The following is a 17,870-nucleotide window of genomic DNA, read 5'->3' on the forward strand; positions in this document are numbered from 1 at the left end:
AGGATGGGTGCTTGGAAGCATTTTCTACAATACTGAGTTCCATGTCTTCACTTTCCACTGCTTTTTCTCACCCTTCAGTTGAACTTTTGTGCCCCTCCTTCACTAACCTACCCACTCCCATGGCCACTTAAAAACAAAATGGATCAGATTACTCCTCCACTTAAAGCCTTCAATGACTCCTAATTATACGTAGAATAAAATCCAAACTCTACCAGGTCTTTCAAAGCCAGGCATGCTCCAACCCTTCCCACCTTGCAAATACCACCTCCTACCCCCACCACCTGCACACGCCACCCCCCAGCATTCCTTGCCCAGCTTTGCCTCCCTGGGGTGGCACATCTGCTCTCCCCCTGTTGCGATTCCCTTCACCTTGACTCAGAGAGGATTTCTAATCTTCCCCCTGGACTAGGGCACTGTCTTTTTTTTTTTTTTTAATAATTTTTTATTGTTATGTTAGTCACCATACAGTATATCCTTAGTTTTTGATGTAGTGTTCCATGATTCATTATTTGTGTATAACACCCAGTGCTCCATGCAATATGTGCCCTCCTTAATACCCATCTTATTCCGTTTCACGGGACTCTCTGCTGCTTTCTTCCCTCTGGTTGCCACCGTCTAATTTGCTTTTGTCTGTGTCTCCAGCCTTCCATCTGCCTGCCCTCTAGAAGGCCAGCTCCCCGATGGCAGGGACCACAGCTGCCTTGTTCTCGGTGGAATCTGCCGCACGCATGGCACTTGGCACACAGGGGAGCGCTACAGACATGTAAGTGGCAGAAAACTGCTCTTTTTCGAATTCCTAGAGCACAGCCTTAAATGTGAGAGACACTGGGTGGATCTCTGTTGACTGAGAAACTGGATAAATCCAGAGACTGGAGAGCTCCGGTATGCATAGCTAATGCCCTGAAATATTCCCCCCTATTAATTAAAACTATTCAGAGTATTTTCCTCTAGTGAACGGACTGTGGGGCAGGAGGGAGGGGAGGATTTTTAGGATGTACTTTCAAATTTTTTATTTTTGTTGTGTAAGAGCATTTAACATGAGATCTACCCTCTTAACAAATTTTTATACATACGATACAGTATGTTAACTCTAAGGACAGTGTGTACAGCAGCTCTCTAGAACTGAATCATCTTGAATAACTGACACTTCATACCTGTTAACTAGCAACTGCTCATTCCCCCTCTCCTTAGCCACCACTGTATTCACTGAGCACATGGGATGTCTTTGCATTTGTTCTTAATTACTTTCCTCGGTGTTTTGTAGTTTTCAGTGTACAAGTCTTACTTCTCCTTAGTTAAGGTTACTACTAAGTATTTTATTCCTTTTGAGGTTATTGTAAATGGGATTGTCTTCCTAGTTTCCTTTTCAGACAGCTCATTGTTAACGTATAGAAATGCAGCTGGGTTTTGGATGTTGATTTTGTACCCTGCAACTTTACTAAATTCATGTATTAGTTCTAACAGGTTTCTTATCTGTCTTTTTTTTTAATTGAAGTATAGCTGACACACAATTTTACATCAGTTGCCGGCGTACGACACAGTCATTGAGCATGTCTGTACATTATGTCAGGCCCGCCACAAGGCTAGCTCCCACCCATCACCGTACAACACTGTCACAATACCTTTGACTATATTCCCTATGCTGTGCCTTTTGTCCCTGTGACTTACTCATTCCGTAATCGAAGCCTGTATCTGCCATTCTCCTTCATCCGTTCTGCCCATTCCCCACCTCCCTCCCCTCTGGCAACCACCAGTTTGTTTTCTCTATTTATGAGCCTAACAGGTTTCTTTGCTGTGTGCGCAGACCTTAGGGTTTTCTTTATGTACAATCTTGTCATCTGTAAACAGAGACAATTTTACTTCTTTCTTTCTGATGTGGATGCCTTTCATTTCTTCTTGCCTAATTGCTCTGGTGAGTTCTTTCAGTGCTATGCTGAACAGAAGTGGTGAGAGGGGGCATCCCTGCCTGGTTCTTGATCGCAGAGGAAAAGTTTACATTTCTCACCCCTGAGTCTGATGTTAGCTCTGTGGTTTTTAGATATGGCTTTTATTGTGCTGGTGCAATTTCTTTCTATTTCTACTTTGTTGAAACTTTTTATCATAAATGAGTGTTCAATTTTATCAAATGCTTTTTCTGCATCTATTAAGATGTGTGGTTTTCATCCTTCATTCTGTTAATATGCTGTATCACACTAACTGATTTTTGCATAGGGAGTCATCATTGCACCCCAGGGATAAATCCCACTTAGGCATGCTATATTACTCTTTTAATAGACTGATGAATTCAGCTTGCCAGTGTTTTGTTGAAGATTTTGGTTGTTCCAAAGTGTGTTCTTTCATTTCCACATACAATTCCACTTGTGAATTTTCCAGTTTCCTTCTGCTATTGATTTCTAGTTTCATTCTACTGGTATAATTTCAGTCTTCTTAAATTTGTTGAGACTTGTTTTATGACCTAAGGTGTGATCTGTCTTAGAGATCCATGTGCACTTGAGCATATATTCTGCTGCTCTTGGGTGGAATGTTCTGTATGTGTCTGTTAGGTCTATTTGGCCCATAGTGTGGTTCGAATCTGCAATTGTTCTAGCCAGTATTGACAGGCACTGAAGTCTCCTACCATTATGGCATTGCTGTCTCTTCCTCCCTTCAGTTCTGTCAATGTTTGCTTCAGAGATTCAGGTGCTCTGATTTGGGGTACATATATACTTATAATTAATGTATCTTCTTGGTGAATTAACCCTTTATCATTATATAATGTCCTTCTTGGTCTCTTACGACAATTTATGACTTAAAGTATATCTTGTATGATATACATGTGACCACCCTTGTCTTCTTTTGGTTGGCGCTTGCATGGAATATCTTTTCCATCACTTCACTTTTGGCCTACGTGAGTTCCTTAAATCTAAAGTGAGTTTCTTTAGAACGTATGGTTGGATCTTTAAACTTTTTGTACAGTATGATTTTTTTTTTACAATGAGCATGTCTTAATTTTTATAATAAATATTTCCTTAAATTGTTACATTTCAAATTTTTTTCCGATATTACTTCTAGAGCTCATTCTACCAGCAAACGGCTTAATGAATTAAGAACCTAGAAATTCTCTTGTTTTTGCTAAAGTGTGACATGTGCTTTTTAAAGAAATAAAAATTATTTTTAAAAACATTAGCAAACAGGGGCACCTGGGTGACTCAGTCAGTTAAGCATCTGCCTTTGGCTCAGGTCATGATCTCAGGGTCCTGCAATCGAGCCTCACATCAGGCTCTCCGCTTAGCGGCAAATCTGCTTCTCCTTCTTTCTCTGTAATCTCTGTCTCTCAAATAAATAAATAAATAAATAAATAAATAAATAAATAAATAAATAAAATATTTTGAAAAAAACATTAACAAACAGAAAATTTGTGTAGGACAATATAGCAAAATATTGAGCCTTCAGTGGGATACATAGCTCGTCAGCAGGAACTCCTGGTCTATGCCACTGCCTACCCCCAAAGTTCTGCATGCCATGGACTCTTGAAAAATTTTCCCTGACCTACAGATGTTTCCCTTTAGCATCTCAGAATCCTGCTCTTATTTATTTTTCAACATATAAAAGTTGCCCTCTTCTTTTCCTTCAAAATACATATGTCTTAAAAATTCTGCCTTATTCAAAGGTAACACGCTTATTGTATAGAATTTAATTATTACAAATTAAAAATAAAGTTTCCTCCTCATCTTAACCATCCCCTAGAGAAAAATACTTTTAATAATTTATTGCTTAATCCCTGTAGCAACTATATATGTAAAATATTAAAATATATGTATATATTTTTACCTAAATGTGATCATACTAGACACATTGTTTTATAGTCCTGCTTTATTTCACTTGATAATAATACATTATGGGAAAGTTTCCCTGTAGATTTTACCTTACCCATTAAAATGTCTATAAAAGATTATTATGTATGGGGGCACCTGGGTGGCACAGCGGTTAAGCGTCTGCCTTCAGCTCAGGGCGTGATCCTGGCGTTATGGGATCGAGCCCCACATCAGTCTCCTCCGCTATGAGACTGCTTCTTCCTCTCCCACTCCCCCTGCTTGTGTTCCCTCTCTTGCTGGCTGTCTCTCTCTCTGTCGAATAAATAAATAAAATCTTTTAAAAAAAAGGTTATTATGTATGGATATATCATAACTTACTTAATCTCCTATTCGTGAGTATTTAGGCTTTCTAATATTTCACTTTTATAAATAATGCTACAAGGTACTTGCATCTTTGTACCTTTGCCTTGAGATGATTTCCTTGGGGTAAAATTTTGGTCAGAAGGTAAATATATTTTGCAAGTAGAAATATGCACTAAAAGACATGAACAAGAGTGTTCATAAAGCAGTACATAATATCCCCAAACTGCAAACAACTGAACTGTCCATTAACTAGAGAATGGATAGATAAATTTTAGTGTATTCATGCAAAGGAATACTCCATTGCAATGAAAGAAAGAGAAGAGCTACTGTTACATACGACAACATAGATAAATCTCAGACAATACTGAGTGAAAGAAGGCAGACAAAAAATAATATACGCTATGAATACAAAAACTGGCAACACTAATCTATCATGATAGAAGTCGGAGTAGTGGTTATCTTTGGAGGGGGCTTATCAACTGGGAGAGTGGATAAGGGAACCTTTTAGGATGTTGGGAATATCCTGTATCTTCATCCAGATGATGGACTCACAGGCGTATTCCTTATAAACTATCACGCTGTGGCCTTAAAATGTACACATTTTACTATAAGTGTATGAGACCTAAATTTTAAAAATATCTATACATATCTCACGAGATTTTTTAAAGATGTATTTATTTTAGTGAGAGCAAGGGTAGGGGGAGGAGCAGAGGGACAGAATCCTCAAGCAGACTCCCCGCTGAGTGCGGAGCCCGAAGTGGGGTTCGATCTCATGAACCATGAGATAATGGCCTGAGCTGGAACTAAGAGTCAGACGCTTAACCAACTGAGCCACCCAGGTGCCCCCTCATGAGATCATCTTTCAGAAAGGTTGGATCACTTTATAACTGTAGGAGATAATTTCTCCCTAAAGCTTAAAATATGCTCTATTTTCTGTGAGTCCCACAAATGGTCCTTTATATGCTCCTCAAACTGTTATTCATTTCTTCCAAAACCTGGGATCATTTCTTTCTAAACCCCTGAACCATATCTTCATCTTCAATCTTCCTAAAATTACCACCATTTTCCTGTACTATGGAAATCTCTAGGCTTATAGATCATAACCCTTGAACAAAGGCATCTAATGACCACAAAGGTGATTTTTAAGCTTGGGAGGAAAAGCTTCTAAACTATCAGAAGCAAGTCACCTGCCTGCCCACATGGAAAAACCCACTGAACTACTTTCAGGTCTCTGAACGTGCTTCATGCTTTCCTGCCTCCAGGCTTCTGTGGATGCTGGACATCTCACTAGAATATTCCAAACACTGAAGTTCTCTTACTGAGAATATTCAATATTCCAGGCACTCCAGCAGTAATATATCTAGCAGGCCTAAAAATGAAAAGGTGATATGTACACCATCCTGCCTTCCAGGGCCTCAGGACACAGCTGGGAAGACAGACATAGCAACCTATAAAGACAATACCCATTCTTGCCAGCCAAATTTTGTGCGAAGTGTAACCTACACAGAATGCAATACATGCGTTCCTGTTCAATTTAACTGAGCTGATTTCAGTGCAGCATCTACCCTCTCTCAAAGTTTTTCTTGTTTTTGTGGTATCAATTACCCACTCTCCTCCCTGCTCCGCCAACTTTAGAGCATCTTCCAGGGAGCTGTTTACTTTGACCTGGCTTCTAAATCTATGCTCATTAAAATTACCAGTAACCTCCTAACTGGCAAAATCAATAGCCATTTTTTTCATTCTACCTCTTCCTTGACTTTTGGCTGCATATCATGCATGCGTTCATTCATTCAACAACTATTGACTGAATAACAACTATGTTCCAAGCAGTCACAGAAACAGATGAAAATCCCTGCCGTCTAGTGGAAGACCACGCAACTCAAACAAGTAACAGATGGTATGATGGTCAGGTAAACAAGTCCTATAAAAATAAAGCCTTTTGTTACATACTCTACACATATAGAGCCTTTATTCAGATTGGAGAAGCCCACAGAGCAGGCATAGTTCATTAATTTCTTCCAATCCAGATACAATTTATTTCAGGGGTCATTTTTTTTCATAAGAACCATTGCCTAGTAATACAACTGACACTCGCATCTTTATCACATTTCCAGGGAAACAAAACCAGAAAAGTAACCCAAAGCCAAAATTGTCTGTAAGGGAAGAAAGGGGGTTTGTCAAATCATTTTCCAAAGATCCAATCAAAAACACATTGCTAGCACTTTGGAATAAAGATTAAATGAAGCACTCATAGTCACAGAAGGGACAAGTATTACAGTCTAGTTGCAAGTTCTGTCCCAAACTGACCCCTTGACATGTTCCCCTCGCCTCCCCCACCTAACTTCATTACTCATGCTAACTTGGTTCTCTAGCACAGGCTGCCTGCTTTTATTACTAGATATTAGGTTTGCTCTGCCCTGGCAGGAAGCAACTTAGAGGCAGGCGTAGCATCAATTTCAGAGTCATCTGTCTCTGGCACATAGGTCTGCATTTGCTTTCCATACTTCTAAAGAAACTGACCTCTGACATTTGTGTGGCGTTCAATCCCAGCCATTGCCGTGCTTGGGCTCATGGTTCTACTTTAATCTCTACTTTCTATGTACCTTTTGTTCTAGATTAAGGGCTTTTAATATGGGGCTCACAGGTCCATCTCAAGGGATCATGATGTCTTTTAAATTGTATGCAAAAATTTCAGCACACCTTTACATGTCTATTTTTCTGTTTAGAGGATCCTTAGCTGTCAACACATTCTCCAAAGAGTCTTGTGATCCCTTGAAGAGCTAAGAATGACTGGTCTATTGAAGACATTATGCTAAGTGAAATAAACCAGTCACAAAAAGACAAATATATGATTCCACTTATATGAGATACTTGGAATAGTCAAATTCATAGCGACTGAAAGTAGAAGGTGATTGCCAGGGGCTGAGGGGAAAGAGGAGTGGAGAATTGGCGTTTTGTTTAATGGGTGGAGTTTCTGTTTGGGAAGACAAAAGAGTCTTGGAGGTAGATGGTGGTGATGGATGCACAACAGTGTAAATGTACGTAATGCCACAAAACTGTACTCTTAAAAGTAGGTAAATGGTTAATTTTCTATTATGTATATTTTAACACACACACACACACACACACACACACACACACACACACGAATGGCTGGTCCAGACAACCTTGATATTTTTCTAGCTGTTGTCTTGACTGTGCAGGGTATGGTTTAGAGTCCTCTCTCAAAGTAGAATCAAATAAGCAATATGCAACTGTAGAATAATGCCATTATACAAGGAATAGAAAACAAAATAAATACAAATAGCCCTTCTAACTATTACAAACACCTGAATCAAATTTGAAGTAATATTTTAAAACTCTCTCCTTTATAGATTTTTTAAAAATTTCTCAGATAATAATGTTACTTTTATATTCCATATATAAATAGACTCTAGAAATGACTATTTCTCTGTAGCCGCAGTAGAGATCAAGTCTTAGAATCAAGGGCCAATCCTGCTTGCTGTCTGAGCTGGGAGTGTGTCTATTCATCTTTCTTTCTTGGACAGCTGTGCTCCAGAATAAGGTCATCTCTGTCTCTCCCTTGCTCCAGAACCAGTCCATTCATACTCTATTGACATTTATTTTTTCATTTTATCTGTCAGTCTTTTCTGAAAGTCTTCCATGTGTTGAGGCCTGATAATTTTCCTGTCTATATATGCTCTTCAGAAACCCACTCAATTGAGTTTAGTATCTAATCTGGCCTCTTAAGTCCCTTGGAAAGGTCTCTTCTAGGGTGGAATATTGCTTATACTAACATGCATTAGAATTGAACCCAGAAAAATTAAGTGTTAATGGGATAGGATGATGAGGTTTAGGATGAATATTTTTTCCTTGATTTATTTATATTATGTAATGAAAAAGAAATCTTAACCCTATCAGAATGCTTCTATTTTTAATCCCAAGAATTATACTGAATGACAAAACCCACCTTCTTCTTTTAATACTCATGAGGATACACTGATCAAAGTCAGATGGTTCAAGGACACATCATCAAGTTTCTTCCTACAGCTGTGGTAGATGACTCTTTGAAAGTCTTGAAGGAAAAACGATCATCCTGATTCTGTTCTTGGGGTATGACTTGGGAGACTCAATACATCAGATAGATGTTCTGTTGCCAGAATGGACCCAAAGGTGATTCTTGAGGGAAATGCTGACTCAGCTCTAAGAATTCCTGACCTTGCCTTTAGGTACTGGAGAGATGCCCTATACTACTGAGTTCAAAATCTGTGATCAGCTTCTTAATTTCCATATTAGGGATTAACCTTACTATATAAATCTTTACTTGATTGGTGTCTATAACCTGTGGGCCAATATTTAAGCAGCAACTGAGAATAATAATACTCTAGGCCATCTTTAGAGAACATATAGCCTCAAAAGTTCAGCTCTTCATCTTCCAATTTCCAGCTTAAATAATTAACATTGATGGAAGATGACTTGAAAAATATATGTCTCCCCCTTTTCCAACCATTCTAAATCCTTTTTTTCTATCAAGTTGAGTATTTATCAAAGACCTACACTGCCTCAGTCCATCACAGAATTGCTATGACTGAGTTGGCTTTTTAATATCATGCCTCTACGTTACAGTTGCTATAAGAAATTGATTTTTAAGAAATATGGTCAAAGACATTGTCTAATAAAATCTCCTTTATAAAATATCCTTGAGAATCAATTTTGGAATAGCTCTGCTTTGCCCTGGGACCTGGTATGCTACACTTAATGAAAACTGTATCTGATTATGTCTTATTTTTTCCCCTTGGCTACTAGGAAGCTCAGAGCTAAATATATACACACACACAGACACACAAGTATATGTATACATATGGAAACAAACAAGTTTTTAATGTTCTTTAATTCCAGTTCCCTCTTGTATTTGTTTTACATTCTTTCTTGTTTATATAAGTGATACGATGTGATCTTTTAAAAATTTCCTAAATTACCTCATAAATAATTCCCTGCAGATGTTCCCTCTTCCTTTTGGGTGTTTCTAATTTGCCTACAAATTGGATTCTGTCTAGCTCAGTGTAGCCAAACTGAGAAAAAAAAATTGACAGCTTTTAATACTCTATTTACAGAGTAAGAATTAAATCACCAGTGCTGAATGCAATTGTGGTAAACATTCCCTCCCTGCAAATTCTCTGTGGCTTGAGAATACCCAGGCTAACTGGTCCTGGAAATAACTGGAATACAACTGGATTTTTGAGTTGCAAATAGTTATGCTTCCAGATGTAGAACTGGGCAGTGGGAACTTCTGCAGGTATAACAGCCTAGAAAAAGGATTGTTAAGAGAAAGAACTAACCTTACTAAGGGCCCACCTGGTGCTAGGGTATGTTCGCTTTCTGCTACTGGTAGTGATATGCTGGAGGTGGATCTTACCCACTCATAAGAGCTAACTGTTAAAATTTCAAGAGTTGTGTGAGCCAGTCACAAACCAGCCCCTACGGCCCCAGAGAGCTGGTTGGTAGACACTTACCAGGCCACCACCATTGTCTGGCTTATCACTCACAACTAGCAAGAAGATAGGCATTTCTGTCTTCATTTTATAAAAGGAAACAGACCCCCCAAAATCTTTAGGCTTTAGCGAAAAATTACAGAGGGAAAAACAAATTCTGTAACAGAAACGGCCAAAGCAGGAATAGGTACAGGTACAGTGCTGACCCTAAGGGCTATATTCAGAGGAAGAAGATCCTACTCGGAGGAAAGCAATGAGCTAACCGAAGGAGACTGCCAAGCTGAGGTTCAGAAGGCTGTGAGGAGAACAATTTCAGTGAGGAACTAAGAGACCAAACAAAAAGGCATCCAAGGGGAGCACAAGTCTCCTTCACCCCTTTCAATTCCACTTCTCCCTACCTAGGTTGGAGGAATCACTTTCAAAGACAAGAAATTCCACTACCACCACCCTCAAGTAGAAAGGGTTTGCTTAAGCCTGAAGACAAGAATTGGGCTATGTTTCCCAGGAGGTGAAGCTTTCAGCAAAGTTAAAAAGTCAATGCACAACAGTATATTTCTTTTCCTTTGGAGGTACTTCCTATCAGGGACTGGAATGAAAAGGGCCCTTGGCTGTCCCCAGCACCCCTAGCCACCTTCCTCCCTTTTGTGGCCCCCTCTTTTATCTTCCAGCAGTTAGATCCAAAGGCAAGGGCGTTGGCCCAAAAAGTCCAATATGGGCTGCCAGTGCCAGCTCTGCTACAGGACATCCAGGTGAGGTTCTAGTTTGTTCTGAATTTAGCTTTGGAGCTAAATAATCACAAAGTATTACTCTGCCAGGCATTGTCCTGACATGTTATTTCCCTCAGGAATCTTAAGGGGAGGAGTAACTGTGGTCTGGGCCACAGTAAAGGTAAGCCTGGGTCCACAGTACCGCCCATTGTTTTCCTAGAGACGATAAGAATGAAGAGCTTATATAGTTCACAAGTGGCAAAGCCAGATTTTAAACCAGTTGCAATTACTACAGGGCCTGAGCTCTAACCAGGGAGCTCTTTCTGTGACATCGGGCTGAGCCAGGAGACTTGGGAGAAACTCTGCTGCTGGGGTCCCATACGAGAGTTGAACCTCTCTTCTCACATGCTGATTTGTTTTCTGAAAAAGGGAGAAAGAGTGTGAAGGCACACAAAAGCCCTTGTTTCTATGCATGATGTCTTAAGTAATTAATGACATCAGGCATCTATGTTATTTAGTCAATAACTGGCTCTTTAGTGGTGGTAGCTAATTTTGCAATATACTACTAAACTATGATTACAATAATGCTTCATCTCCAGGACCAAAATACGAAGTTGGAATTATGAGTAGATCAAGGGGCACCTCTTCTACCTCTGCTCAAATATTTTATCTTATTCTACAGTAATTAAGAAGAAACTGGAGCTGGGATTTAAATAGTCCCCCAGCTGTTTAAAATGTAATGTAAATGATGCTATCTTCAATACTGCCTTGGGATTTCTTGAGTTTCTAACTTTAGTTTATAGAGGAAAGCCTTTAACAGAGACATCTAACTGCTGCCTCTCCTTCTTCTGACGTTAAGAAGCCAACTATGGCAGATCCTAATGGGTGTGCCTACCCAACAGTCAGCTCCTTCTTCTGGCTTACAGATTCCTGATTTCACCCATGCAGAGGAAAGCAATATGTGTAGGAAAGACTCCCCAGTTCCAGGGATGAACAGTTATTAGTCTAAACCAAACATAGTCACCCATTCCCTTTGATCACAGATTGGTTTAGAAGTGTGATTTCACCAATTCTGGCCAATGGCATCTGAAAAAGACATTTGTTGGCATTTCTGCAAAACTGGACAGAAATGTATGCAAGAGAAACTTCCTTCTTTCTTTTGTTGTGTGTGAAACAGTAGGTGCCATCGTAGCACCCCAAAAAAAAGGCCAAGAAGATAATGGAAAAGCTGATCCCAAGTCTTGACATTGTTAAACCAAAGAACTAACCCTGAATTATCTACCTCAAGGCTTATTATCATATGAGAGAAAAATAAATCCTATTATTTAAACCCTTTGTAGTCTCCTACTCTACAACTTGCAATCCAAATCATCCTAACCAACATACCTTATTATTTTGCACACTTACCCCAAAATCCCCATGAAGTGGTGGCAAGAAAACCCCATTGAAGGAACAGTGGGAGTAAGGGCAGGAACTGGTGTTGAAGAGTTGAAGGATGCTTTGCCGGCATTGTTGATAGTTTCCAGTGCCCTGGATTTGAAACTGATCGAATGGAAGAGTCCTCTCAAATTTCTTAGTGCAGGGGCTACTGTAGAGGTCACTTACGTTCATCACCGTCTCGTATCCAGGGTGAAAGCATGGGTCCCTGAGGATTCCGTTTGTACCCTGAATGGAGAAATCACTTGAAGACATCATGTGCAAACGTGCTGGGTACAAAAAGCACCACTCTGACATCCTTAATGTGTAGGAATTTTATAATATCTTAGCTTTGGCATCAATATACCCCTGCCATGCCTTTTTCACCCTTGGGAACAGTCAGATTTGTATAGTAGGCACCAGAAATGCTATCAGATGTGAATGAACTTTTGCTATTCATAGAAAGTTAATACAGAGCTGGCAGAAATGCCATTAGTTTGGAATGTCCACTAGTGCTTAATACAAATGAAATACATAGGTCAGAAGCAGATTCACAAGGAAAACTCTAAGGCTCTCAGAAGTCTGAGCCTGGGGTAGTTCTCCAGGAGGAGTCTGCACGTACCCCAACCCCACCTCCAAACAAAAAATCAGAAGCAACATGCCTGAAAAGTACCTTAGATCATTTAAGCAAGGAGTATCAAGGTGATTTTTGACCCACAACCCAATATGTTCAAGAGAAGAAAGGGGGCTGCTGTGGATAAAAGGCTTAGTGGAGACTTGGGGCTCAGTAGGCATGTCCCAGCATCCCCTACTCCAGTGGGAGTCACCTGTTGCCAGTGCTTCTGAGAACCAGAGCAAGAGCTTTGGAGGAGAGCAGGGAACTTGTTGTCCTTTCGGTGGAGACAGGGAACAGCTGGATGTGACACCCTTGCTCTGTGTGTGTTTGTTAGGGTGTGCCTGGTACTCACATGATTTTGAGTATGTTTAACTTTTCTTGTCTTCAGAAGACAAAAAGCATCTCAGGACAAGGTATGAAGTGTTGATGGATAAACTGTGTGTTTTCCCTGAGAGTTTTCCTCCTCCCCCTCAGGTTGTTTCTAACAACCCTGTTTTCTGCAGTTGTAGGAAATGGAGACTAAAAAGTGCTAAAATCTTATAAATTACACACCCCTCCCAACAATATTCGAGCATGTAATTTTCACTGTCAAGCCCAAAGGGGTGAGTAGTTATTTGCAAGAAAGGATCTGAGTTGTGTCCTTGGAGACAGTGTAGTAAACAAACACAGGAGGTGATGTCTGGATGCGACGATTCACAGGGGTCGACCAGATGTACTTAGATATCCTGCTTGAAAAGGTTTGGAAAGTACAGTAACCAAGTTCAGACCAATTACTGAAGTAGAAAGAGACAACAACAGGATGTGGGGGCTGGTGGTCCAGATGTGGGGAGGGTGGGTCTGGATTCAGTTATGCTTGCCTGAATGTCCTTGGCCAGTTTCTGCCTGAGTGCTTGATCCTTCCCATAGCACAAGAAGCTGTGCGTATACACGCTGTAGTCCCTGCCATAGAGGCGAAAGTGCAGAGCGTTGCTTGGAGACTCAATTTTCTTGTTTTGGGGCACAAAAGTGATTTGTGTAGAGGCTCCCCCAAGGTCTAAAGCCCCGTAGGTTTCAAGAGCACTGCCTTCATTTGGCTTCAGGTTGAGCCAGTTCAATTTCTGAAAAAGAGTACAGTCACCAGTGATAGCAGTCTCTGGACACCCGCTTCACACCGTATCTTGGACTCCGGGACTTGCTAAGGTGAAGGAAAGGGGCATAAGGTGACACAAAGCTTGCTGGACGCTCCTGAGTCTGCATCAGATCAACAAGAAACATCAGATCAGCAAGAAAAGAGGGGCTTCAAAGACAGAGCTCAGACTGCAGCAACACAGAAGTGGCATAGCCAGTGTTTACAAACAAGGGGTCTGGACCTAAAAGACTCAAGTTCAAATCTCCACTCATTTGCTCATTAGCCATGTGACCCCGAGCAGATAACTACCTTCTCTAGGCCTCCATTTGAGACTTGAAAATGAGAGAGTTCCTCATGTAGTTGTTCTGAAGATGAAATCAGACAGTACAGGAAAAGTGCTTATTAGCACAGCACAAGACACATAGCGCTAGGCAAATATTAGCTATTTTTATTTTTAATGATAGATTTCTAATTTCCTCTGTGTCTTCCTAAGGTGATGATATGATTTCCTTATTCTCTACTAGGAAAAGTTCTTGTAATAAAATTCCCCAGAATACCCCTGGTGACTCATGCAAATGTGGGGATAAATTAATTTGTCCATTCTTCCAGCATTCATTCTGGCTACAGATCCAAATACTGCCTGAGACAGCACTGGCCTTGACGCCCAGGGAGCCACCTCCCTGGGAACTGGGAGATAATCACCTGACTGAATTTGCCCAGCAGATAGTTGATAGTGATCCAGCCGTAGGCACCTTCCTCTTGGCCAGTGATGATTCTGGCGCCCTGGAAATCAAAGTGGTATTTGCTGAGGCTCCTCGCCACCGCAATCAGGACCGTGTTGGCCAACCGTTCATTTTCGATCCTGCACAAAGGAAGAGATGCATTTACCGGTTTCATTTGAATAACTACAAGTACTCGTTTCAGTCACGGCTTCCAGCAGTTCTCCTAGGAAGCGAATCATAACTCCCTGGAATAAACAGAGACACGGAGATCCCCACACATGACTGTCTGAGGAGCCCTCCTTTTGGGTGAGGCAGAACTAGTCTTTTGGCTCTCCTCTCCAAATCCAAATCCTTCCAGTCCCTACGTAGGCTGCTCTTCCTAAAATGCCATTTTTGTTGCTGCTCCCTGGCTCCAAAATATTATCAAAGCAATTTTGATTTTTGTGGTGGTGGTGGTGCATGTTGTTTAATCACACACCTAGAGATGACGAATGCTACATTAGCCATCACTGGTGGCTTGCAGCTGGTTCCAGAGTCAGGCTCTGCTGAGATTTTTAATTATGGCTATAGCAGATACAAGGTGGCAATGTCCTGGGGCAGATACCCAGTCGCCACTGGGGGGCCAGACCGGGAAAAAATCTTCCTCATATTGTACCTCAGTTCTTGGGTCTGTCTGAGATGTTGAGACCTAAAGAAGGAATCTTCCAGAGTTGTCCTAGTGAAAATGGGTTGCAATTATTTCCAACATTGAGAGCCTCTGGGTCAGAGGATGCTGTCTTCCAACCAGCGTTGAACCCTCTCACCACTCATCTGAATAGCTTCACACCCTACCTCTGGCTTCCCTATCCCTAGTCTTCTTCCCTTCCCCCACCCCCAATCCACCTCTCTCCCAGTGTGACCATTTATGTACCATCCTGTAACAGCTTCCCATTATCTCTCAGACGAACACCAAATTCCCAGCGTGGTCCACAAAGCACTTTGTGAGCTGGACCCTGCCTCTTTGGAATTCCACTCAGAATCCTGGCTCTACCACTTACCAGGCATGGGACTGACCTTGGGGTGATTTACTCAACATTTGTAAGCCACAGCTTCCTTAACTGGTTTAATAATAGTTAATAATACCTCTTCGTAGAGTTATGATGACTAAATTAAAGCACAGTGCTAACAACATAGTAAGGGCTCAACAAATACAAGCTGCCTTATTATTATTATCATCATCATTATTATTTTACTATATGTTGCCTATGTTCTATCTATGCAGAACTATTTATAGTCCTCTGAATATGCTCTGGTCTCTCACTCATCCCTACCTTTGCAAATTTATTAGAACACAAGCTTCAGGAAGGCAGGGACTTTGTCCTCTTCACTCCTGTATTCCCAGCACTTGGAACAGTGGCTGCCACATAATAGATGTGGAAGAAACATAGGTAAGGGAATGCATGACGTCTTCTCTGCCTCCAATATGCCCTTCCCCCACCATCCAACTCATCCTTTGTGATTCAGCTCATGTGTTCTCTCCTCCCATTCTGGGCAGGGCCAAGTATGCTCCCATAGCATCTCTAAGCACTCCTCTGTTAAAGAACTGATGACCTGTATCAAAACTCTGATCTCCTTAAGAGCCGAGTCGCCTACTTTCATGTCCTAGGACAGAGTAGGCAGTCAATAAAAGCTGAATGAATGAATGAATGAATGAATGAATGAATGAATGAACAAATAACGCACACAGGTAGTAACCAGTGACAATGAAGATGTGCTAGTTTTGATTATTTGTGTCTTGGGACATCTGTGGGTCTCCTCTGGTCTTTCTACTCCCAGATACTGGATGGCTAAATTGGTAGCCTCAAATCCCAGAGTACATAGGCTCAACATTTCTCTTTGTGTCCCTGCCCCCTTGAATTCTCTGTGGAGAGATGGGCAAGAGGACTTTTTTTTTACATACTTTAACTCCCACCATTACACATTCTAAGAGTTTGGGAGTTTTACCCACTCACTGAGATTTTCTTTCTGAAGTGTGGACATTTAGGATGTTTAGAATGTGGGGTGTTAGGGACGCGTGGCGCTTCCCATAACTTCATAGGCTCTTGCATGACCCAACCTCACCCCCAGACACTCTGTCCCCACGTGCTGCTATACCTGAGCAAGCGCATGCCTGCCGTAGCTCCCAGGTAAACAGGGGTCTCTTGGTGCTGGGACTGCGGAACCACTTGAGTGGCTCTTACCATGCATGGAGTCAGATAAATGTCTATTTCGCTTAATTTTTGAGCATATCTTGAGATTCCAGGACCTAAGGAAAGATGTACAAGCAGATGACAATCTTTTTAAAAAATATAGGACACACCTGGACAATATTAGAGCAAAATACTGGTGTTTTCTGAGAAAAATCAAAGAAGATGATTTCTTGATGTGATATATATTGGGTTGCTGTACTTAGAGGGTAACTCTGAACCTGTTCTGGCCACTGTTCAATAATTTTGCCGCTGGATGGCGCAATTTTCACATTCAATGATATAACCTCCCGAACAGGTTCTCCCACATTTTAAGGGGGATAACTAGAATTTAAATAAAAAATTGAATTTAAAAAATGAAATGGGGATCTTATAATTACCCTATATATCTGCTTTTTGATGTTTCTTCTACAAAACTGTAACTAACACCACTAATTCCTAGAAGACCTAAAAGGAGAAATAAGAAATTTAGAACAAAAATTAAAATAAGCACCAGGCACACTGGCTTTTACTGAAAAGACAGTAACTGCTGCTAACTAGCTATGTGATCATGGCCAGTCCCCCGAAATTTCTGAAGTGGAGTTTCTTCCTTTGTTAGAATAAACAGGCATAGAATCTGTGTCTCCTTAGCAATTTTCCACCCTGAAAACCCGGTTTCCTAGTAAAACTGGGTTTCCAGTTCCAGAGCAAAACTAACTGTGGCTAAGAAGAGGATTAGAGCTAAGATTCCTTAACTTTTTTGAAGTTATGCTTAACAATGTCAGCTCACTTTAAAATAAATCCTCTACACTTCAGTGAAGATGTGCATTAAAGATAATTGCCCAGATATGTGATCCATATCTTTTACAGGTTTTTAAAAAGCCGTTTATTTAACAGTAACGAAAAGATCAGCTCTAAGTTATCAGGTAACTGTTTTGATTCAAAACTTCTGGCCTTCAAGAATTTGTGGCTTTCCACTCACCTTTCATCTAAATATTTGATTAGAGAACTCTCTCTCTTTTGAGAGGGGAAAAGTCCTGCGCTTCTTAGGCCAGACATACCTGGGATGAGTCTCAGAAAAAAAAGATAGCTGTTAAATTTTTAAAATACCAATACTTTCTTTAAAAAGGGAAGGTAATAAATTAAATAGAAGCCAATAAAATGAGGGATTTGGGCTTTAAGAAATGCTCAACATACTGTCTCAGAACAGACGGGGCCAATGTCTGAGGATATCAGGCTACTGGGTAAAATGACTTGCTCTCTTGGAAACATCTCCTCTCTACTGCTTTCTTGGCAAATTTTGAAAACTGGGGGAACTTACAGGCCATCAAAGTAAAAGTCAATCTTCTAGGAGCTAGGTTACCTGTCTGACTGAAAATAAATAGTGGGACCCTGCCTCAAAAGGCCCAGAGAGATAAAGGTCAGAGAGAGGATGGTGCAGTGTGGTA

General features: G+C 40.7%; 1 protein-coding gene across 2 annotated transcripts in view; it reads right to left on the reverse strand.

Annotated features, from left to right (window-relative positions):
• ENTPD1 (ectonucleoside triphosphate diphosphohydrolase 1) overlaps positions 1-17,870 on the reverse strand; it is a 99,370-nt gene that overhangs the window by 13,282 nt on the left and 68,218 nt on the right. For both annotated transcript variants that reach the window (XR_006777352.2, XM_045785006.2), the window contains exons 4-7: positions 16,352-16,502; positions 14,199-14,358; positions 13,246-13,485; positions 11,764-12,021 (exon numbers count right to left, since the gene is read on the reverse strand). Coding sequence is in view for 1 of the 2 variants with exons in the window: in XM_045785006.2 (XP_045640962.2) it covers positions 11,764-12,021; positions 13,246-13,485; positions 14,199-14,358; positions 16,352-16,502 (809 nt within the window). In the remaining variant the exon portion in view is untranslated. The remainder of the gene's footprint in view (positions 1-11,763; positions 12,022-13,245; positions 13,486-14,198; positions 14,359-16,351; positions 16,503-17,870) is intronic.

This window comes from Ursus americanus, chromosome 6, assembly GCF_024610735.1.
Source record: "Ursus americanus isolate L20-20 chromosome 6, mUrsAme1.1.p, whole genome shotgun sequence".
Lineage (NCBI taxonomy): Eukaryota > Metazoa > Chordata > Mammalia > Carnivora > Ursidae > Ursus > Ursus americanus.